The sequence below is a fragment of the Colobus angolensis genome, unplaced genomic scaffold (assembly GCF_000951035.1).
Source record: "Colobus angolensis palliatus isolate OR3802 unplaced genomic scaffold, Cang.pa_1.0 Scaffold175, whole genome shotgun sequence".
NCBI classification, from domain to species: Eukaryota; Metazoa; Chordata; class Mammalia; order Primates; family Cercopithecidae; genus Colobus; species Colobus angolensis.
The window spans coordinates 4,428,212-4,450,409 of record NW_012114877.1 but is presented as its reverse complement, the minus strand read 5'-3'; the positions used below and the strand labels follow the sequence as shown (position 1 = coordinate 4,450,409).

At 40.5% G+C, this 22,198-nt stretch overlaps 1 protein-coding gene across 3 annotated transcripts in view; it reads left to right on the top strand.

Annotated features, from left to right (window-relative positions):
- The window catches only part of JAZF1 (JAZF zinc finger 1), a 361,747-nt gene that overhangs the window by 173,042 nt on the left and 166,507 nt on the right, over nt 1–22,198 (top strand). For 2 of the 3 annotated variants that reach the window (XM_011938599.1, XM_011938602.1), the window contains exon 2: nt 20,567–20,639. In XM_011938599.1, coding sequence (XP_011793989.1) covers nt 20,567–20,639 — 73 coding nt within the window. Of the gene's footprint in view, nt 1–20,295; nt 20,379–20,566; nt 20,640–22,198 lie in introns of those variants that run through there. The other variant, XM_011938601.1, reaches the window with a different exon arrangement.

The window sequence follows — 22,198 nt, the reverse complement described above, 5'->3', positions numbered from 1 at the left end:
AATTTCTTCTTCATGAGTCTCTCCATTTTTGATTCAGAAGGTCAGGTAGGGAGATTTAATGTGAAATATTAGCTGTCTTTGCCAATTGCTGTGCCCTGTTACCATGCTGTAAGCCAGAAATAGAAGCGACCTGTTTTCAATGACAGATCAAAATTTAGTGCTGTGTTGATAGTTCAGAATGAAGATTTTTTGACACAGTGAATGAAATACATACCAGTGCATTTCTGGTTGTGATTTAGCTGACCAAGTAGTTCAGTTATAATTATATTATTTTTACTCCTGGAGATCATTACTCTGAATGAAAAATGCTTCAGTATCCAGACTGTTAAGATGTGGATGGTGAACATTATTTACAACAAAAAAATTTTTTTTCCCTGGACTGTGAAACAGCTTTAGGGGCATGTCGAGGCTAGAATATGGTTGTTAGCATTTAAAGTTAAATGAAAACATGGAAGTTTTTTTGGTTTTAAAAAATAAATTCGACTGTCAGTTATTGTTTGCTGCCTTCTGTGACCCATCTCCCGTCCCTTAAGTCCCTTTTAATGGAATGGGGAGACACATCTAGGCAATGTATGGTCGACATAAATCTGAGGACATGAATATTATAAAAAGGCATTGCAAAGAAGGGCTGGAGGGAGAGGCCGGAGGGGTTTGTTTATCATTTTTTATGAGGGCCCATGCTCTTTGGGACTGAAGTATCTTTTAATAGTAGGCGTAGGTTTGATCTGATCTCTGGGTCACTGTGTTGTTTTTTGGGCAAATATTTCCCTGCGCTCTGATTACCAAGGTGTTAGAAGAATTTAAAATGTCCTCTCACCCTCAGGTTTAAAAGGCTGTGTGTTTGTAAGGGTCAAAGATGACGTAAACGTTCACCAAGCCCAGTGGTTTTCTCATCATGACACCTTTCTTCCTCCTCGCTTGTAATATAAGAAAACAGAAGCTGACATTTGTCATGTTCAGAAATCCTTGCGTGAAGTGTTTTAAACCAACCAAGTATGAGATTAATGCTGTCTCCTCGTTATCACTACCTTTTGGTGCAGTGTAATGATTAAATAACAGTTGTGCAATGCATTCAAAACTAAAAAGTTTAAACCTAGACTTCATTAGAAGTCATTGGACTAAATCTGAAATGTAAACTTTCAAGAGACTATGATTGAATAGATTTAACCTATACTTATGAAAAGGAGAAATCTCTAGGTGATTATCTTTTTTTCCTTCTCTCTAAGGACCTTTTTCCTAAACTCGGCAGGTCTCTTGTCTGTTGACTTGATGAATGAATATTTTGCCCACTAAAATTGGCCATTAATTATTTTCTTGGGTTGCGGCAATAATTACATCTTTCAAGTAAAATCTCATTAGCATCGTAAGCAGAAACACCCTGCCAGGTGATGTGGGATTGTGGGGAGCCAGCTAGTTACCACCAGGGATAGGGGGTTCACCACACAGTAAGCAGCAGTTGTCTCTAGCTGGATCCCAGCAGCTACATGTAGAGAAAATTGACTAGATCACCCCAGAATGGGAATTCAGATGAAGCAGCTCTGTAGACATTCTTGTTAGAAAATACTACCTACTGGCATGTAATTGTGATGTCATTTAATAATTGATAATCCTCTTACCTTTAATTCATTTATTCTTTCAATGATCATGATTATTTGCCAGCACTTGTGCTAAGTGCTAGGGACAAGAGGGAAACAAGTTGCTGGCTTTTGGAGAAGCTGAGTCTGTTGGGAGCAAAGCACTTTAAAATGTAATCTGTCTTTTTAATATACCTGACTATTAAGGCAGATTCTACCATGTAGCTTCATGGAATGTTTTATAGAGGAGGTGACTTTTATAGTGGACTTTGGATGATGGGTTTGAGGATGACCACAGAGAAGCAGGTGAGGACGGGGTGTTCTGGGTAGCATGGCATATCATTCTAGGCCCCCAAACAATAGAAGAGAGTTAGATATGGGGGCTATTTATAGGGGTCTGGCAGGGTAGGAGATGTTGAGGCACCCAGGACCTAGCAACAGCAGAAAGCTGCAGGGGAAGGGGAGGTGATGCTGTGAACAGAACCTGGAGAGTGGCAGCCTTGGAAGGGGGACAGCCGCCATCCAGAGCTGTGGCGCTAGGTAGAGCATAGCAGCTGCTTCCAAAACCATGCCTAGCTGGGAGGGAGTAGGAGAACAAATACTGGACCACACTCTCCTTTCTCCCCCAGATTTTCTCTGAACCTAACCAGAGGCAAGAGAGACTGTGTAAAACAGTACTTGGCACACGGAACAGGACACAGAAAGGCAAACAGGCTAATCACAACCAAAGGTATAGAGTGTAGACAAGGTATGTGCAGGGGACAGGAAGAAGTTAGGAGTTGCTGGAGTGTAGGGGGCATGTAGAGAACTAGAGATGAGTTTGGAGAATTTGATTGAGGGAGCCAACTTGAAAATGATCTTCTATGTTTTACCTAAATCTCTTATCATATAAGCAATAAAGAGCTATGTGTAGGAGTGGGCTTAACACATGCCATTACTGATTTGTAATTTAGCAAGATTTGAATTTTTTTGAAGTCGCCATTTAGGACTCATTAGTTAGTGACAACATCAATTTAATGGGTTGTCATAACATTTTTTAAAATTGCAATGGTGACCGGGTGTGGTGGCTCACGCCTGTAATCCCAGCACTCTGGGAGGCCGAGGCAGGCAGATCACGAGGTCCGGAGATTAAGACCATCCTGGCTACCATGGTGAAACCCCATCTCTACTAAAAATACAAAAACTTAGCTGGGCGTAGTGGCATATGTCTGTAGTCCCAGCTACTCAGGAGACTGAGGCAGGAGAATCACTTGAACCCAGGAGGCGGAAGTTGCAGTGAGCCGAGATCGCGCCATTACACTCCAGCCTGGGTGACAGAGTGAGACTCTGTCTCGAAAAAAAAAAATGCAATGGTATTATCACATGTGGTGAAGTTTAGTAATGTTTTGTGAAACTTTCGTATGTTTGTGTCTGGAGCGGTGTACTGGTTATGATTTAAAATGTATGTCTTACTGTGAGTTGCATCAAAACTATTGTAAAAACACTGAACTGATTGGCTAAAGTAGGAAGGTGTGGGCTGAAGGGAGGAGAGATTGACAGGCAGAATGGTTGTAGATACTCAGCAACTACTTTTTTTTTTTTTTTAAGTATGTTATCTCTGCATTCCTTTTAAAACCAAGCCATAGAAATGAAGACGCAGTATCTTTATGATATTGAATCCATGTCTAGAGTATTAAACGTCATCTTAAGTAAGCCTAGAAAATCCATCAGAGTCTCTGCCTTCCATTTGTTGAAACTCAGCTGTCAGTAACATTTACCAAATCCCAGAAGTCACCCGAGCTTCTCTGAGGAATCTGGTGTCTTGTGATTACCTTGATAATGTCTATTTTACTTAACCATGATAGAAAGTTTTGCATTTGGCTTGAATGTGTGATAAAATCATTTAAATGTATCTTGGTTTTATAAATTGAAAGGCTTTCCTTTTGTGTATGAAACAAGTTAGTTGATCACACAGTTTGTAGTGAATCAGAATGGCTTTTAATAAACTCAGCTTAAAGTTAGCCAGAAGGTTTTCTGTCTCTACTGAAAAGTCACATGGCTCTTTGGAAGAACTTTTGAAGAACTTTTCTGATACAGGTCCCTACTCTTGCAAGAGAAAAATCATAATCTGAGTGCATGTGTGCACTCAAGTTCCAAGGATAGAAAAGTAAAATGAAATCTAAGTTCTTTATACAAATAATTCAGGTTTTGGCCGGGTACGGTGGCTCATGCCTGCAATCCCAGCACTTTGGGAGGCCGAGACGGGCGGATCATGAGGTCAGGAGGTTGAGACCATCCTGGCTAACACAGTGAAACCCCGTCTCTACTAAAAAATACAAAAAACTAGCCAGGCGAGGTGGTGGACGCCTGTAGTCCCAGCTAATCCGGAGGCTGAGGCAGGAGAATGGCGTAAACCTGGGAGGCGGAGCTTGCAGTGAGCCGAGATCACGCCACTGCACTCCAGCCTGGGCGACAGAGCGAGACTCCGTCTCAAAAAAAAAATAGTAATAATAATAATAATTCAGGTTTCTATTTTAGTGTATAGTTTAAGCCTTCTCTTCCCAGAGGTTATTTGCCAGAAAGACTAACAAGTTAAGACATGGCTCCACTGGGTTATTCCTGCTGGAGAGACAATGACTCTGAGGCCACCTTATCTTGGCAGCTTGGGTAGGACCTTAGAATTTATACTGGAATTGACCAATTAAAATGTGTGATTCACACAGTGGCTCACGCCTATAATCCCAGCACTTTGGGAGGCCAAGGTGGGAGGATCACTTGAGGCAGGGAGTTCAAGACCAGCCTGGTCAAGACCACGTCTCTACAAAAAAAAATTCTTTTTTTAATTCGCTGGACATAGTGGTGCACACCTGTAGTCCCAGCCTCTCAGGAAGCTGAGGTGGGAGGATCTCTTGAGCCCAGGAGATTGGCATTGCAGTAAGCCATGTTTGTGCCACTGTACTGCAGCCTGGGCAACAGACCCTGTCTCTAAAAAAAAAATAATTAATTTTAAAAATAAATAATTAAAACGTATGATTCTCACTTAAAGCTTGTGAGGGAGTTGGTGCATATATCATTATCTCCTTTTCACAGGTAACCGACTTGATGAAAACTCTAAGCTAGAAATAGTTAGACCCTGGACTAGAACCTCTGGTGTTTTTTAAGATCAGTTACCCAAAGGAGAAACTTAACAAAAGATGCAGGTGTGGTAAAAAGTGTTGCAACTTCTGTCATGGGTTCTAATTTCCATCAGAATTTATCTAAATATTTCATCCCAGTGCTTCCAAAGCATTCCGGCATTCTATGAAGCACTTTTTAGCAAGGAAAAAAAAGAACTCTAGTGGGGAATGCTAGTAATGGAAGAGGCCATGCATGGGGCGGGGACACAAGTATATGAGATATCTCTGTACCTTCCTTTCCATTTTGCTGTGAACCTAAAACTGCTCTTTTAAAAAGTCTAATTTTTCAGTCTTTTTAAAAAAAAGGAAAGAGGCATGATTCTGATCTGTAAGCTTTCCCATCCAGCCGGTCACCTGATCAACTTGTATTGATTCCTGACACCATGGCAATGAGGCCAAAACCAACTGCTTAATTCAGAAAGCTGCCTGGCAGCCCCAAGAGTAACCTTAGTGTCCAGAAATAATTTTTTTTTTTTTGAGATGGAGTCTCACTCTGTTGCCCAGGCCGGAGTGTAGTGGCATGATCTTGGCTCACTGCAACCTCCTCTTCCTGGGTTCAAGTGATTCTCTTGCCTCAGCCTCCCCAGTAGCTGGGATTACAGGTGCACACCACCACACCTGGCTAATTTTTGTATTTTTAGTAGAGGTAGGGTTTCACCATGTTGGCCAGACTGGTCTCGAACTCCTGACCTCAGGGGATCTGCCTACCTTGGCCTCCCAAAGTACTGGGCGTGAGAAATATTTGGGTCCAAAAATGATTCTATGCCTAGAGTCAGACATGGGCAATCAAAAACATAAACTTTATTGGAAAGATCAGGAATATCATACTTTTACCTGCTCCTAAGATATAGGGCTGCTGACATCCCATTGCAGTAGCTGGATAGCACTTAAAGAGTGGGAATTGGGCAAGGTGGGGTGCCTGCAAAGTGTTCCACGTGCTTCTGGGGATATGCGAGATGATATTAGGTCATATAAGAACAAAAATGTTTTATGCTAATAGTTACATAATGCTTATTTTAATTTTGTTATAAAAAATCCATGTTCGTTTCTGGAAGCGATATAATAAAATCATCTTAAAAGTTAAAATACAAAGGAAAGGCCACCTGGCAATTTAATTTGAGAACATTGTTACTGAACAGTGTTGTAGAGCTCTGTACTGTGAAACAAGTTATTTCTGCTCAGGGCAAGCAGCAAGTGTGGTCAAATAGCACATACTTTGAAGTCAGATAAACCCAGATTTAAGGCTTTATCTCCTGGTCATGTGATTTGGGCCTTTTCTGAGCTTTGTATTTTCCTCTGGGAAGCGGGGTGGGTCAGGAGATACCTCCCTTCCAGGATTTTCATGAGGACTGCACACGGAAAGCAATTCATTTTTGTATTGACCCATAGTAGACACTCAGTGATAGTAATAATATCTTTATTATTAGTTATTATTGCTACTTGAGATCTATTGATTGCTCACAAATGTAGTCCCACAACTTAAGCACTAAATGCTTTCAGACCTTACTACCTAAAATAATAATAGTACCTAGCGGGTAAGTTTTTGGTTTCCTGGGGTTTTTTGTTTGTTTTTTTGTTTGAGACACAGTCTTGCTCTGTCGCCATGGCTGGAGTGCAGTGGCGCAGTCTTGGCTCACTGTGACCTCTGCTTCCCAGGTTCAAGCGATTCTCCTGTCTCAGCCTCCTGAGTAGCTGGGACTACAGGAGCACACCACCACGCCTGGCTAATTTTTGTATTTTAGTAGAGACGGGGTTTCACCAAATTGGGGTGATCCAGCTGCCACTGCCTCCCAAAGTGCTGGGATTACAGGCGTGAGCCACCAAGCCCAGCCCCTAGTGGGTAAGATTTATTAAGTATTTACCATGTACCAGCCACTGTGCTCTGTGCTGTCTATGGCTTATCTCTTTTAATCCTCATAATAACTTCATCATGTGTAGGAGCCATGAGTCACTGTCGTCTTTATCTGCTGAGAAACTTGCTCAAGTCACACAGAAAGTAGCAGTGTCAGTAACTACCATCTTACATTGTCTAAAGAAATTTAAGCCTTTTTTTTTTTTTTTAAAGCAACAGAAAGTCCAGAGCTAATTCCCAGAAGTCCTTCCACAGAAGCCAAGATTGTCAGGAGCCATCTGCCAAGTGCCAGATAACTGAGAAGGTCCAGGGACTTCCCAGACGCCCAAATTCACACCATCAGCGAGATCAATCTGAGTTACAGCTCAGCTTGTTCCCCTACTCATTAGCAAGCAGAATGAATACACAACCTGCACAGAATCAGGAGCAATAAATCCCCAGCTAGCACATAACCTCTGTGGCCTACGAGCCTGAACACTGTGTTCCTGGCTGCCACCTGGGCATGGAGTCGGCATGCATAATGCTCTACCCGGCCAGGCAGAGCCTCTTGGACCAGAATTTGACCTGAGTAAGCTGTGACCTATGTACACTTACATTTGATAACTCTTAGGCAGAGCCATCCAGTCAGTCTGGGTCCAGATGTTCAGCTCTTTCTCCCTGTGGCTTTTTTTTTTTTTTTTTTAAGCGATGATTTGGCTTCCCTGGGAGATAGGACGTAACAAAGGCAATGTCTTTTGCCAAATCCTTGACAAAACTAGCTTCTGAAATACAAAACTAATATGCCTGGATATGGTCTGATTTATTACTGAGGTGAATAATAACAGCACAGGAAAACCACACTGGTTCTGGCCCATCTGACTTACAGAAAATTTTGAACCACAGAACAACTAAAGTGATGTGGTCTTATTAATTGTAGGTGCATATTGTGAAGAAAAATAAATGGTTCCCAGTCAGAGGTCTTGTCAGAACACTCTTACTGAACAGATGAAAACCACTCACAAAGATTGTGGTTTGGTTTTAGAAATACATGAAAACATTAACTTGTCTACATAACTTCTAAGCTTAATACTTTCTGTATAGAAAGTGAAAGCAGGGGAAATAAACCTGAGTCCCAAGTGAAGTCAGAATTTAATGATTTCAGGTAGGTCTTGTGGTTCACGCCTGTAATCCCAGCACTTCAGGAGGCCGAGGTGGGCGAATCACTTGAGGTCAGGAGTTCGAGACCAGCCTGGCCAACATGGTGAAACCCCATCTCTACTAACAATACAAAAATTAGCTAGGTGTGATGGTACACACCTGTAATCCCAGCTACTTGGGAGACTGAGGCACAAAAGTCACTTGAACTCAAGAGGCGGAGGTTGCAGTAAGCTGAGATCATGCCACTGCATTCCAGCCTGAGGGAGTCCAAGCAAGACTTCATCTCAAAAAAAAAAAAAAAAAAAAAAAAAAAAATTTAATGATTTCACTGGATGTCAGACTTATACAACTTTTAAATCACTTCCAGTAGTTCCTTTCCAGTTTCACAATTGCCTTTTTAGTTTGGGAGGGTGAGAGGGATGCAAATTGGTGTAAATAACTTTCTCTATCTCTTTTCCAGTTTCTGAGCCTTCTCAGAGTCAAATAGTAATTGTCAACCCTGAATGCATATTAAAATCTTTGGGGATGGGTCCTTGGCATCAGGCTTTTTTTTTTTTTTTTAATTACCCAGGTGATAATAATGGGCAGTTCTGGCTAGAAACCATTGGCCTCTAGGCTCTTGTTGATTTAGAAATGGCTGAAACCACAGGAGACAGACTCAGAGATGGATTCATAGGTGTCAGGTATTAGGCCTCTAGCATGGGTGTTTCTTCTCAGCTTGGGAACACCTATTCCAACTGGCTTATCAGGTACCTCCCGCTCTTTGCGGTTATCCCTGCCATTTCTCTAAAGTCTAGGTACTTAAATCACAAAATATGCAAATAGTGATCTTACACTTTATTAGAAAAGCTGATACTTCTACACTAGATTATTCTTAGATCAATATAAGTCACCTCCTCTACAGTCCAGTCTGCTTGAGAGCTGAGACCTTTTTGTATGTGTGTTGGCAGGGGTGGGTAGGGGCAGGCAGGGGCACCTTCGATGCCTAGCACCCAATACTTGACATATATATTTGGCCATCTGTAAATATCCATTATTGATTATTTTCATCTTATTTTGTGTTTTCCTGATTGGGCTTACTACTTTATCAACTTCTTTTCCTTCTAGAATCCAAGCTTGTCCTACATTTATATTTGAGTCAAGGGAAAGGGAGGAAAATTTCTTTCAGTGCAGATAGGAGAGATGTCACGGTGCATGTAGGTTTCAGGTAAATGCGATGCGTGATGTCAGAGCTGCCCTTTAAAGAAAAAAAATTTTGGCAGGTCGGGGTGGGATGGGTTATAGGAAAAGAAGAGGAACAAATGGGAACAGATCTGCATTAATAAATATTCAGACTGAGCCCCACTCCTATGTCAGTGTTTGTAGGTGGTGTTACTACATGTAGTATTGGGTGATGGAAGTTGTGCACACTCTCATTTTTCACTTTAATTGCCTGCCTGAAAAGACCCTGACAGCTTCAAAGGTTACTGCTGGTTGTATTGTTCATAACTCAGAAGTAATATGCATGTGCAATTTGCTTCATTATTGCCCACTAATAACTAATTCTGGAGAAAGTCTTAAAACGACCAAAAGAGCCATAATTTGACATGATGATTTTTTTCCTCCTCTTTCTCCCATTCTTTAACCATCCCTGTTTAGAGTTAGCCACAGAGGCTGTGGTGATTCAGGTGTGATTTTGCTCTGATTTTCTTTCCATGCACTTATTATGATACATTTTTAAAGAGTTTTTTTTTTCTTTTAAATCCAAGAAAATAAAATGAAACATGAAATATCTCATGTTTCAGATGAGAGTTTCGGGTTCAACAAAATAAACCAGAATTCCGGTGGTTTTGTGTTTCAGTCAAGTTTTGGTTTGGCTTCATGTAATTGAAAAAACCTTCAAATAATGGCTTAATTGGAAGATAAGTTTATTTCTCTCACTTTAAAGAAGGCTGGAGGTACTCAGTTCAAGAGTAGTGTGGAGCTTCACCCAATCAGGGATCCAGACTCCTATTGTGTTGCTTCACCATATATGACTTCCATTCACAAGATTATCTCATACCCAGTATTTCTTTCAGGCAGCCTGAAAGAAATCTACCATATTAAGGAAGCTTCCTGAGGCCTTATCCTATTGACCAAGACTTAGTCACATGAATGCTTCTGTCTCAAGGAAGGCTGGGAAATGTGGTTTTTATACCAGACAGCCATGTTTCTAAGCATTATGGAGGGAAAGGGGGGGAAATAGCCCTTAGGCGGCAGCCAGCAGTCCCAGCCACACTTATGTGAGTGATGAATTCTTAGATTTTCTATGTATCATTATGCCACATAAAATGGAAATAATCCAGAACAGTGCAAATTTTAATTTCAGAATACCTTATGGACTAAAGAACTGAGCAGTAGTTATACTTAACATGCTTGCTAATTTAATCCACATTTCAACCCTAGGGTAAAAGGACTATCCTTATCAATTTCTTGTGGATGAAAAAAACTGAGGCTTAAAGAAGTTACACAGCTAGGATTGAATTGAGGCAGTTTGACTTGTATGTAACACCAAATGCGCCAATGAGAGGTTGATTGTCATAGTGAGCCTTGGAGACTTGGGTACCAGATCAAAACTGAACTTAGGGCCAATTTTTATTCTATTCTTTTTTCCCCCCAGTCTGTCATACTCATCTTTTGTGAAATTTACCATTCAGTTGGTTTCAAATGCAGCACAACCTCTGGCTTTTAAAAAATCCCTGCTGGAATTCCACTGGGCCTAGTAGGTTCTCAGCCAGTATTTGGCCAAGTTATTTGATAACTGAGTTTTTAATCAGGGTAGTTGGGGTTTTATGGAATATCATTGTTTTGTTTTGAGAGACATGCTTTGGTTCAGTTGCCTGTTGGAATGTGTGGTGTTATGATGGGATTCTTCAGCACTTCACTTCCTATCTATACCATGAGTCTTTTATCTGCCCTTTGAGTTCCAGACTTCTTGGTTCTGCAGAATGTCTTACCACACGTCAGAAGCAGACCTCATATTCTTGTCTAGCAAACTCCTTTTCACCTTCTAGTTACTTCTTTGTTTTTGTAATGAAATACTCAGATCTATAACGTAAGAAAAATCTTCTATTTCCAGTTCTTTTTACCAAATCTTATATTTCTACATCCCAGTTCCCCGCCCCGCCCTCCTAATCCTCCCTGCCACCACAGGATATTTTTCTAAAACATGGGCCTTGTCAGTTTATACCTTTAGTGCTCTGCATCGTCTGCACAACTAAGTTTGATCTCTTGGAAAGCATTGCAAGCCTTTTGTGATGTGACCCAATCTGCATTTCAGGTCTCTTGCTGAGTTCCAGCCCCACTGACTTCTTACCACTCCCTGCTCCTTTCTATTAAATACTTCTGTTTATCTGCTCAAACTGTATTCTATTCAGACTCATCATTTTCTCATCATTTCTGAATGTAAATTTAGTTCAAGGCTCATGTAAATTTTTCTTTCAAAAAGTTCCCCTGAGTTGCACAGAGAATCATGTTTTGTTTCTCGAGTAGTTAGTATTTTCCTCTGTATTGACAAACATTGCAGTCTGTCTTAGATTATTGGGTTTTTTTGTTTAGGTTTTTGTTTTGTTTTGTTTTTGAGACAGGATCTCACTCTGTCACCCAGGCTAGAATGCAGTGGCATATTCTCAGCTCACTGCAACCTCTGTCTCCTGCGTGCAAGTGATTCTCATGTCTCAGCCTCCCATGTAACTGGGATTACAGGCACGCCACCATGCCTGGCTAATTTTTGTATTTTTAGTAGAGGCAGGGTATTGCCAGGTTGCCCAGGCTGGTCTCGAACTCTTGACTTCAAGTGATTCGCCCACCTTGGCCTCCCAAAGTGCTAGGATTATAGACATGAGCCACTGCGCCCTGCCAGATTATTGTTAACTGTGAATTCTGTTCATCTTTTTTGCTCAGTTGTGAACCTACTGATTTAAAGTTACCCCTAAGCAACTAAACATGGCAAGAATTCAATGTCTTTTAAATGAATTCAATTTATTTGTCTCCATTAAGAAAATAAGAACTGGCTAGGCACTGTGGCTCACGCATGTAATCCCAGCACTTTGGGAGGCCAAGGCCAGTGGATTGCTTGAGCCCAGGAGTTCGAACCACTCTGGTCAACATGGTGAAACCCCATCTCTACTAAAAATATAAAAAATTAGCCAGGCGTGGTGGTGGGTGCCTGTAATCCCAGCTACACACGAGGCTGAGGCATGAGAATCACTTGAACCCAGGAGGCAGAGGTTGCAGTGAGCTGAGATCCCACTACTGCAGTCCATCCTGGGTGATAGAGCGAGACTGTCTCAAAAAAAAAAAGAGAGAGAAAAAGAAAATAGGAGCACTTATCCAGGTCCAAACAGCCTCTGTGTTACTCTTCTCATTGCCTCCTCACCAGCCTTCTGGCCTCTTGATTTAGACTGCAGAAAACAACAGAAATTATAACCTAGAAGCAATCTAGGAGCAATAGCTCTGTTTCTCATAATTGTATAGTTTTAAAGCAGGGTTTCTTAACCTTGACATTATTGACATTTTAGACCAGATGATTCTTTGTTGTAGGCGCTACTTTGCGTGCGTATGTAGGGTGTTCAGCAGCATCCCTGACCTGTACCTGCTAGATACTATACTTGAACCCTCCGTCCAATTGTTAGCAGACTTTGCCAAATATCCCAGGGCAGAGGGCGGGGGGTGGGGGGGGTGCTGCAAAATTGCCTGCAGTTCAGAACCACTCTTCTAAAGTATCTCTATAAAGTACCTCTATAAATATTCTACAACTAATACTAATACTACAACTAATACTCTTCAGCTCCACTGCTTTTCCACAGTATCCACAGACTTCTCCCCTGTGCTATTCTTAGGTTTCCCGCCCTCACCTGTGAAGATTCCCTACACTCATTCCCTTCAAAACCTGGCTCAGTTCCCATTCATCAGTAAAGCCTTCCCGGATTAGCCCTGTCTGCCCACTGTCCCTTGTTATTGTGAATTGTACATCATTTTATAGCCCTCTGAACATCTGTGCTTGGTGGGATGTATTTTGATGGAAGTATACATCCTGGTAAAGTCATTTACCATTCCCCTCCTGTTTGCCTGACTCTCCAAGGCAGAGCTGTCTGAACTTAATGCTTTTGTATCCTCTGTGGTACTGCATGTTCAGGGCATTCATTCATGTATTCATCATATATCATCATGGGCACTGATTATTTACAGAACACTGGGCTTAGGATTTGTGGCCTCTAAAATCTGGTTCCTTAAGGAGCTTCCATTTTAATGGACTGATAAGACATATTTGCAAATATATATGGTATAGTGCATGCTGACAGTACTATATGGGCCAAAGCCTTGGAAGATGGGTAGGATTTCCTTGGGCAAACAATGTTAGGCAGAAGGAGGGGAAGGTTTCCTTTCCATTAACAGGTTTTTGCCTTCCAGCCTTCAGAGACGAATTCGAGAGCCTCATGTTCCTGCCTTTTCTTTTGTCACTAAACCTCACTCAAAAGCAGCTGTCTTCTCTTCCAGATACCTTCTCATAGGCTCTTTTCATGGGCAGGGGAGATATAGCAGCTCCTTTATGATCTTTTGCGTTGCATGCTGCTTGGATCTGTCATCAGGTTCATTTCTGGAGAGAGCAGGCATGTATATTTATTTGTGTGTGCACACAAATTAACTTGGTCCCGGGATTAAATGGGACCAAGTTTTGGCCTTACTCCGGTTTGAAAGAATGTTAGTATTGTTTACTCTCAGCACCCCAGTTTCCAGGGCTGCTGTATACAGATGTGCAGGTTGTATACTTTACAAGCATATCTTGCAGCCATTATGGTTTCTGGCAGGCTCTTTTCTCACAAGTAGCAAGGTGAGAGCTTGAGTGGATAAAGCACACCCCATCACCCCTGAAAAGTATGAACTGGTAGTGTCCTTTTCATTGATAGAAAGACTATACATCTTATACTTAAGGGAAAATTTCAGCAGTCATTGATGATCCTAGAAGCTTGATAGATTGGTAAAGTTGGGAAGTATCCTAGTCAGAATTATTTTTGATCATTTTAACCCTCTGGTCTGCCAGGAATAGGGAAGGTTGCAACAGCCAGCTAATTTAGCCTATGGAGTATTGTCCAAACAGTTCTTGGTTGAATAATGTTTATTCATTCACTTGTGGTGGGAAAACTCGGGCTACAAATGTGAACATGAATGCTTGTGCTGCACAGTGTCCCTGACTTTCAGATATTTAACTCATAAAGTTTACAGCAACACTTAACTGCATCTGGATTTCACATTGAATTTGGGAAAGCCAGCATCTCACTGATTTGCACTGACTTCCCTGTAATGGAAATTATGGCTTGGGAAAAGTTTCAAATGACGTGTCTATAAACTAAGGAAAAGTTGATCCATTCAAAGGCTGGTTACGTGCAATTGTAGAATTTTTTTTTTAAAGGGCCATTGCCAACAAGAATTATTTGTTTCAGCAGCTGAAGTAAACTAGCCATGAATTAAAAGTTGGTCTTTGTAAATTGTTGATGTAACAAATTCAGTCTTCAAAGTGGGCTGAAAGTTGCAGCCAACGGAACTATGGGGCTTTTAAGAAAGTATAAAAAAGATTATGTATACGGAGTCCAGTGTTACAACTGGATGGTAGCAATGAAATGTCTTTAGAGGATGAGCAGCATTTTTAATAGTCCAAATGCTGGCCCAATAAGACTCAGGATGCAGGGCTTCTGGTCCTAGCCCTGCCAGTACCGGGTTTGTGTAAGTAGACATGTCACTTAACCTCCCAGGCCTTAATGTGTTTGTTCCTTTGCTCGTGTCTACCTACCTTCCTTCCTTCTTCCCCGCATTCATCTCTTCTTCCCTTCCTTTTTTTCTGTCCTCCCTCCCCATATGTTTGTTTTGGTTTCTTTCATTCACGTTTAAGACTTTTCCTCCAATGTCTAGAGACAATTTCTTGACTGTTCTTGGCTCATATTTAAAACCAAGGCAGGCTGACCTCAGTGGCTTATAACTGTAATCCCTGTAATCCCAGCACTTTGGGAGGCTGAGGCAAGAGGATTGCTTGAGGCCAGGATTTCAAGACCAGCCTGGGCAATATAGCAAGACCCCATCTCTACAAAAAAAAAAAGAAAAAGAAAAATTGCTCAGCTATGGTGGTGCACACTTGCCATCCTATCTGCTCAGGAGGATGATGCAGGAGGCTCTCTTGAGCCCAGAGTTTGAGGCTGCAGTGAGCTATGGTCTGATTCCACCACTGTACTCCAGCCTGAGCAATAGAGCAAGACCTTGACTCTTAAGAAAATGTATCACAGCAAGAAAAAACTGCTAAGAGGCTCTCGATGGAAGCATGGATGGAGCTGGTTGACCATGCACTTAACTGTAGGGAGATCGTTTAATTAGGGAATCACCAGGTGTTGGCATTGGCAGTCTTTTCTCCACACCCACTTAACTGAATCAGAGAAGAATCCTTCTGACTGGTTACCATTGTTACTGGGAGCAGTGGAGTTGGCATATTTCCATTTTAACTCCCCTATTTTCAGCCCTGTGCTCTCCCTCTCCTCCCTCCACTATAATTGGTGTCCTGCTTTAGTGTCCCTGGATAATCAACCTTTTAAACAACCCCCGTATTTTCAGGCCTGAACCTTCCCCCACTTGCCTTTTGCCATACCTGACACCTCTAAGTCTGGGGCCTCAGGGTTTCTGCAGGGGCTTCAGATCCTGGCTCTGGGTCTCCCCCACTGCAGGTACTTGAGACTCTATCTAGTCTGTGTCTTTGTCTACTCCTGTATGGATTTTCCATCTTCCAAAATACTGGTTGAAATAACTTGTTTCCTGATGCCTCTGCTACCATTCTTCTATCCTTAATTAGTTGTTTATTCATTTATTTCTATTTTAGTGGGGCTTTGGATAGTGAAGGAAACATGCCCTTGATGAAGCTGCTACCTATAAGCAAAAGCCTTCAATTTTCTCGTTATAAAAATAGTGGAACAGTGTATTCATTCAGCAATTACTTGGCATCTCCTACATGCAGGGCACTGAGCTGAGTGCTAGAGAAATGAAAGAAGTTGAGACAAGTTTTTCACCTCTGAAAAGTGTGGAAGGAGGAGAGGAGATGCCTGGATAACATCCCTCCAGGGGCGTAAGTGCAGTGCTAGCACTAGGAATACAGTGGTGCAGAATGAGGAGGAAGAGGATGCGGCAAACTCCACACAGAATGTTGTGGAAGGCTGTACTGAACAAAGTCTACAACTCTGTGACTTCACAAGTTGGATAGCTGGGGGAAGGCCAAGAACAGACAGCACCCATTAGTTGTTGCTGATTCCCAAGAAAAGTGGTGTATCCAGCCCAGATCTTCAAAATCACTCATCTGGCTGGGTGGGCATTTGCCTCCCCAGGGTCTTCCAGCACTGCAAATCCTCCACCCCTTCCCACTCACATCCTCTCAGGCCTCCCAGTGTTGCTGTACACAGTTTAAAAAGAACCTGGTATTTGGAGGATGTCGAATTAGAACAAGTTCTCAAACGGCATGATATCACATCTTCCCCACCCTGCTACCTCCCAGCCTGCGAATAGCACATTGCCCTTAGAGGCCTCCTTGGTTTTGTTGAGACGTTGTGCGTCTGGTTTCTGACTTTCTTAAATTATAAGTAATCCAGGTTATAAAATGTAGACTAGCTAAAGCATAGCCAGAGCCCAAGAGCTCATTAATTAGCCTCAGCTGACCAGGTAAATAACCCTGATAGAGTTTTCGTTTAGACCCGACAAGAGCACTGCAAAAGGCTATTCTTCAGAACCATGGCAATCCTGATGCTTGATGGCCATTGGTTCCAGTGCTGGAGACAACAAAGCCGATGAACATGGGCTTCACAGAGACAACAAGGTGGTCTGTGGTGTTCGCCTTTCCTTGGTCACGTTGCAGTTCCAGTTCCTACTAAGGGTCTGAATGCTGTCCTTTCCTTATTTCTGCTATCTGCCTTGCTGTTTCCTTGCCACTTGAGAAGCAATGGGAGCTAGTATTGTAACCCCCAGCCCTTCGCAATGTAATTGAGTCTATAAAGCCATAAGTTACTAGGACCACAGGAGCTACAGAAAACTTTCAATTTGTACCTGTGTCTAGTGTTACATAGCCAAGTCCTTATTATAGAGCTGTGCATTCAGAATCTCATCCCCCGAGATAAAGATAGACACACTGCCATCTACTTTCAGGAATGCTATGTTTTTAGAAACTTTGAAATAAGCTAGTGTAGGTGTTTATCACTTGGGTATTTTAAAATATATTTTAATATGTGAATTATTTTAGCCTCCAGTCTACCTGAAATCTGTGAGTATGCAGGGGACTGTGCAAGGAGTAGTCTAGGGCAGAAAACAGTGTCATCATCTCTGTTGGTGCTGTGTTTGGCCCTACCCTGCCCTGCTAAAAAAAAGTTGAAGTTTGAGTTTATCTTCCTGTCACTTCTTAGTGATATGAAAGAGGTTGAATGTTGTTATGTGGCTGTTGACAGCCATGTTATAGAAATGCTTATTCTCTTGCCAAATTGCAAGCTTAAGGAGCCTCATGTGGTTATGAAAAACCAAGTACTTTTATTCCATAGACCATTTGCTGAGGTGGATTATATCTCTGGGCAATTGTAACCAATGTTCTAATTCCAGATTTTTATCGGCACCATAAATGTGTGCCGTGGCCATCTCATTTCATATTATATTCCTTCGTGTAGCAATTTATCATGTTCAAAAAAATTCTGAACAATGTGGCATATTATAAGGAAATTCTTCCTGTTGGATTTAGTAATGTTTAGTGAATAGTGTTACTCTTTCCAGTTTGTTCTGATTGTATCCCTTCTGCCCTCATATAATCCTCATGAGGAGTATGTCATTGTGCAGGACCTGGGGATCTGTCCTGCTCTGAAAACCTACTCTCTTTTCTCTCTCTTCCTATCCTGTGGAGAGTTTTTAGCATCAGACAGTTACATTTCTGTCAGGGAGGGAGAAATAGTGAAGGCAGCTATTATACTTTTACTGAATGTGAAGTGCTCAACAGCATAATTAAATCCATAAAATGGTGAGTCATAATCACCACACACCAGCCAGCCAGGAAGCAAGTGACAGAACCGACATTTATTTGTGACCAGCAGCTGATGTTACTCCTCCAGTGGCACTGGTGCAGGCCTCTCCTGATTTGTGGGTACCAAGTGCCTAATTTCATTTTAAGATTTCAACGCTTTAAGGGATATTCTAAAGGTTGCCCAAGGAAACATTTAGTTTGAAAAGGAGATTTGGGGACCTGGTGGATGTCTGTCAAGAAGTTCTGCTGTCTTGTTGGTTACCAGAGTACATTCTAGAGAAAGTAGAATCCTACCTGAGGTAGATTTTTTTGTGATGGAGAGGGTGGTGTTTGAAAGCTTCCAGAAGTCTGTTTCCCACTTACAATTTGAGGATATGTGAGCCTGAGTCTAGAATAGGTTATGGAAGATGATGAAGCAAATTAAGAAAACAAAACTTTAAAACCTTGCTTTGCAAATAATGTGCTAAACATTCTTGATTTTTTGTGAATCAAGATTACAAGATGCAGTTTGTGTGATCAGCAGGAGCTGACACCATTTATTTGAGCATCAAAGTTGTAGACTTTTATATAAGATACTTCCTTCCCGTTTTCCAAAGAGATTCTAGAGCTTGAAGAAGGAAAATGATAATATAAATGTATCTTTGTACACGTATACATGGAAAAAAATAAAAGTCAAGGTAGTCTGGAGAGGTAATATTTAGAACATTTTAGAAATTATGTAATTTGGGAACAAAGAAAAGCTTTAGAAGATGGTTTTGTAGGAATATTGTTAGGTTGGGGAATGTCAGCTATAGGAATAAAGACAAGCAAAAGATTATAAAAATGTTTATGGGCCCCTTTTCCCCTTTATACACAAATTTTAGACTCTGAATGGTGCCCTTTTCTTTCAAAATAATACACCTTATTAAATCATGCACCAGATACTTCTTTGAAGGATGGTTTTTAGCGATTCAGGTTAAGGACCCTGTCTCAAAAGCAAAGCCCTTTGATTGTCAGTACCTAAACTTGAGGTGAAACTATTTTGTGAGCACTTGAGAAATTTTCCACATTGCCCTGTTCTTTCTTATCTTCCTCCTTTCTTTTCATTTTCATGGTTTTTATCTCTGATTTCTTGTTTCTTACCTCGTTAAGCACCTAGAAAGACCTTGTAGGATTGGCATGTCAGTCACCATTTGCACACATGGCCCACCCAGCATACCAATGTGCCATTTCTTTGGACAAAACACCTTTCCCTGTTGGATATTGTTCTACTGACTCCTCCAGCGAGGATCTTCCTCTCAGAAGCATGGATATATGTTGGGATTACAGCAAATTTAAATGAGTGTGAATAAGAGTTGTGTTTGAAAACTGCGTTTCCCCTTAAAGAGTGGTTTTCTTGTATTTAGAGAACCACTCCTTTTATCACTAGGCCAGAGATGGAGGAATAGCCTCAGTTGCGTATGTACTCATTGTAGGAGGGAGGAAGCGCAGAGCTACTGATCTGTTCTCATTTGCACTGCCAAAACCTTCAGACCCGACTCGATGGAGCCATTCAGAGAATCTTTGTCTCTTGTTTCAGAATTTGGCTTTCAAGGACCTGCAATGGCAAAGACCCAGGAAGCAGGGTTTCTGAATCGTGTCTCCCTGAAATTCTTGGCATAGAAAAAATAATAAAGTGAACATGAGATTCTTAACTTTAACACCACGAATAAAACCAGTACTACTGTCCAGTTTTAGTCTGGGAGTTAAAAGCATTGTAAATTGATTTTTATGCTGTCATTGTTGCCACCCGTGTTCTCTGCCACTGTATCTCCTTCCCTCCCCCCATCACCTGTTCATGCACTTTGGAGTTAGTGGACATAGCTTACATCTACCATGTGCAGTAAACACTTCCTGTGCAAAGGTGCTGGAAACAACATCTGTCATTACATCAAAAAAGGGGTTACTGCCAAGTGCAGCTGGAAGGTTTCTAATAATGAGACAGTTTTAAGTGAGGTTATAATGAAATCTATGTGAAGTCTATGAACCTTTTTCTAAGAAAACAAAATTGTGTGCTCGTTTTCTTCCTATGTCCTTATTACATAAACATTGTTTATGCACATATTTATACAGTCATTTCTCTATGTGAGAAGTTTGAGAATGTATTTCTGGTTGTGAAAAGTACCTTTTTGGTGCTGTGCTGGAGAAGCACCATTATAAAACGTTGCTATGGTGTTGAATTCTGTCTCTTTGAGGGGAAAAGTCCTCTGGTGAATGTTAGTGTTTGTTGACTCTGAACCAGTGTGACAATTTCTGATTGAGAGTCTAGAAAAGTTATAATAAACTCATACATTTTAAAAAGAGAAGAATTGCCCTCCAGAATATGAATCCAAATGCAGAAATGTGTTTCGTGAACAAGAACAATACTCAGTAGATTTTCAAATTGATGGAGCTTTCCAATGGAAACTAATTTGTTCCAGCATTGAAGTGAGCATAATTAACAGAGACTTTCTTTCTTAGGCCGATTAACCACCAAAAACCATGCCAACATTGTAACTGTAAGCAGTGAAAACCAATATTTATGAGGGGGATTGTGCAAGAGTTTCTGTGACAGATGGACATTTTATCACTGTTGATGTTTGGAATTCCCTTGAAAAGTAATGCAATATCTTGTTATTTATGAATGAATGAACAAATGATTGTGCTTTGCCGACTGAGTTTGCTTTAAAAAGTGGTGTACTAAATTAATCTTTTTCTCTGCGTAGCCTCTGTTACTTTGTGTTAGGTAGCCTCATATATTCTGATGCAAAAATCTAAAAAAATCATAATTGTGTTTTTATTACAGATACAGATCCACGGGTTTTAGAAAAACAAGAATTACAGCAGCCAACCTACGTTGCCCTGAGTTACATTAATAGGTAAGCCATTTTCAGAATTTATAACAACCTCATATCTGCCGCTTATTGACTTTTTAAACACGTCTTTTTTAACAGAATAGAAAAATGTTTTCAGTCTTAAAATATTTGCATGAAACTATTTAAAAGCAACCTGTGTATGGAATGCTCTTGTTTCTTTGTTAGGGAGAAGTCAAATTGTAATGCTCTGTGCATATGCTGCAAACATGACTGATTTATAAGCTCATTTTGGAAGTATTTTATATGCATAGTTAGAATATGCTCTTTTGATTTCATAGGACAGTTTGGGAGATTAATGGATTTATGTTCGAGTGAACCTTTTAAATCCTGAGGTGAAGAAGTACTTTATGAATTCAAAACATTGTTGTAATATCAGAATATAATAAATTGAAATAATTTAGTATCAGAAAGTTATTTAGTAGCAGCTCATCTTTTAGTAAAAACATTCTCAACAACTGACCCCATCTGTGGAGTAACATAGTTTTTACTTAAACTGAAAGTGTGAGCCCAACTTTAGAGCACCATTTCAAACTTGATATATCAGGTCTAAAAGAGGACTTAGTGTTTCAGCCAACTCAAATAATTAAGGAGACAGTAATATTTGGAGAGAAACTGAAATCAACTTAGGTTAAGAAAACATACAGTCCCAAAGCAAAAAAGACAAAGTAAAAGCAAAACTCATTTTTAATGAGAATGAGAAACTCTCTGCTCATAATTCAGGGAATGAATTTCTATTGATATGTCTTTTTATAGTAGGTGAGGAGTGTTTTTAGTCTCTTGGTACCAGAGCTGAGGTTCGGGGTCTGAAGTGGAAAGCTGGGAATGAATTATCTGTACTGTTTCATTTGAGTGCCTTTTTAGAAAACTTATTTGATTCTTGCCCAGATAGTGCTGTGAATTAGAGATACCTGTTGTTCAGTTTCAGGTTCTTCTATGAAACATGTTTTTAAAAGGATTTATGGACAGAAATATCTATTTGCATACCTCCCTTGGATTTCTTGCTTATCAGCCTTCCTGAGAAGTGAGATGGAATATCTGCAGTTTTTCATTACCCATAATATTTGACATGTGTTAAATAGAACACCTTCAAAATTACATCAAATGAAAATAAAGACATACAGTTTTCTGGGTTTCTTACAGAGTCAGTATTGTTTTCTGTAATTAGCAAGGATTTTGAAATTTTTTAATTATATATTAAAGTTATATGAATTAATATAACCAATAATATTAGCCTCCTAATATTGGAGAATATGATGAACAGGCCTATAGATTAATTATGGTACTGAATAGGACTTGTAATACTGTGGCTGTCACTTTGGGTAAAATATGTCATCTATGTGTATACAAATTTGTGTAATACTAAGCCATATTCTAATAAGAATCTATGAAATTTTCACCTTTGTTATTTGTGTTTATATTGTCAGCCATGTTGGACAGCAGGTAGCTACTAATTATATAGGAGTTTTTATTTTATTTTATTTTATTTTTTATTTTTTATTATACTTTAAGTTCTAGGGTACATGTGCACAACGTGCAGGTTTGTTACATATGTCTACATGTGC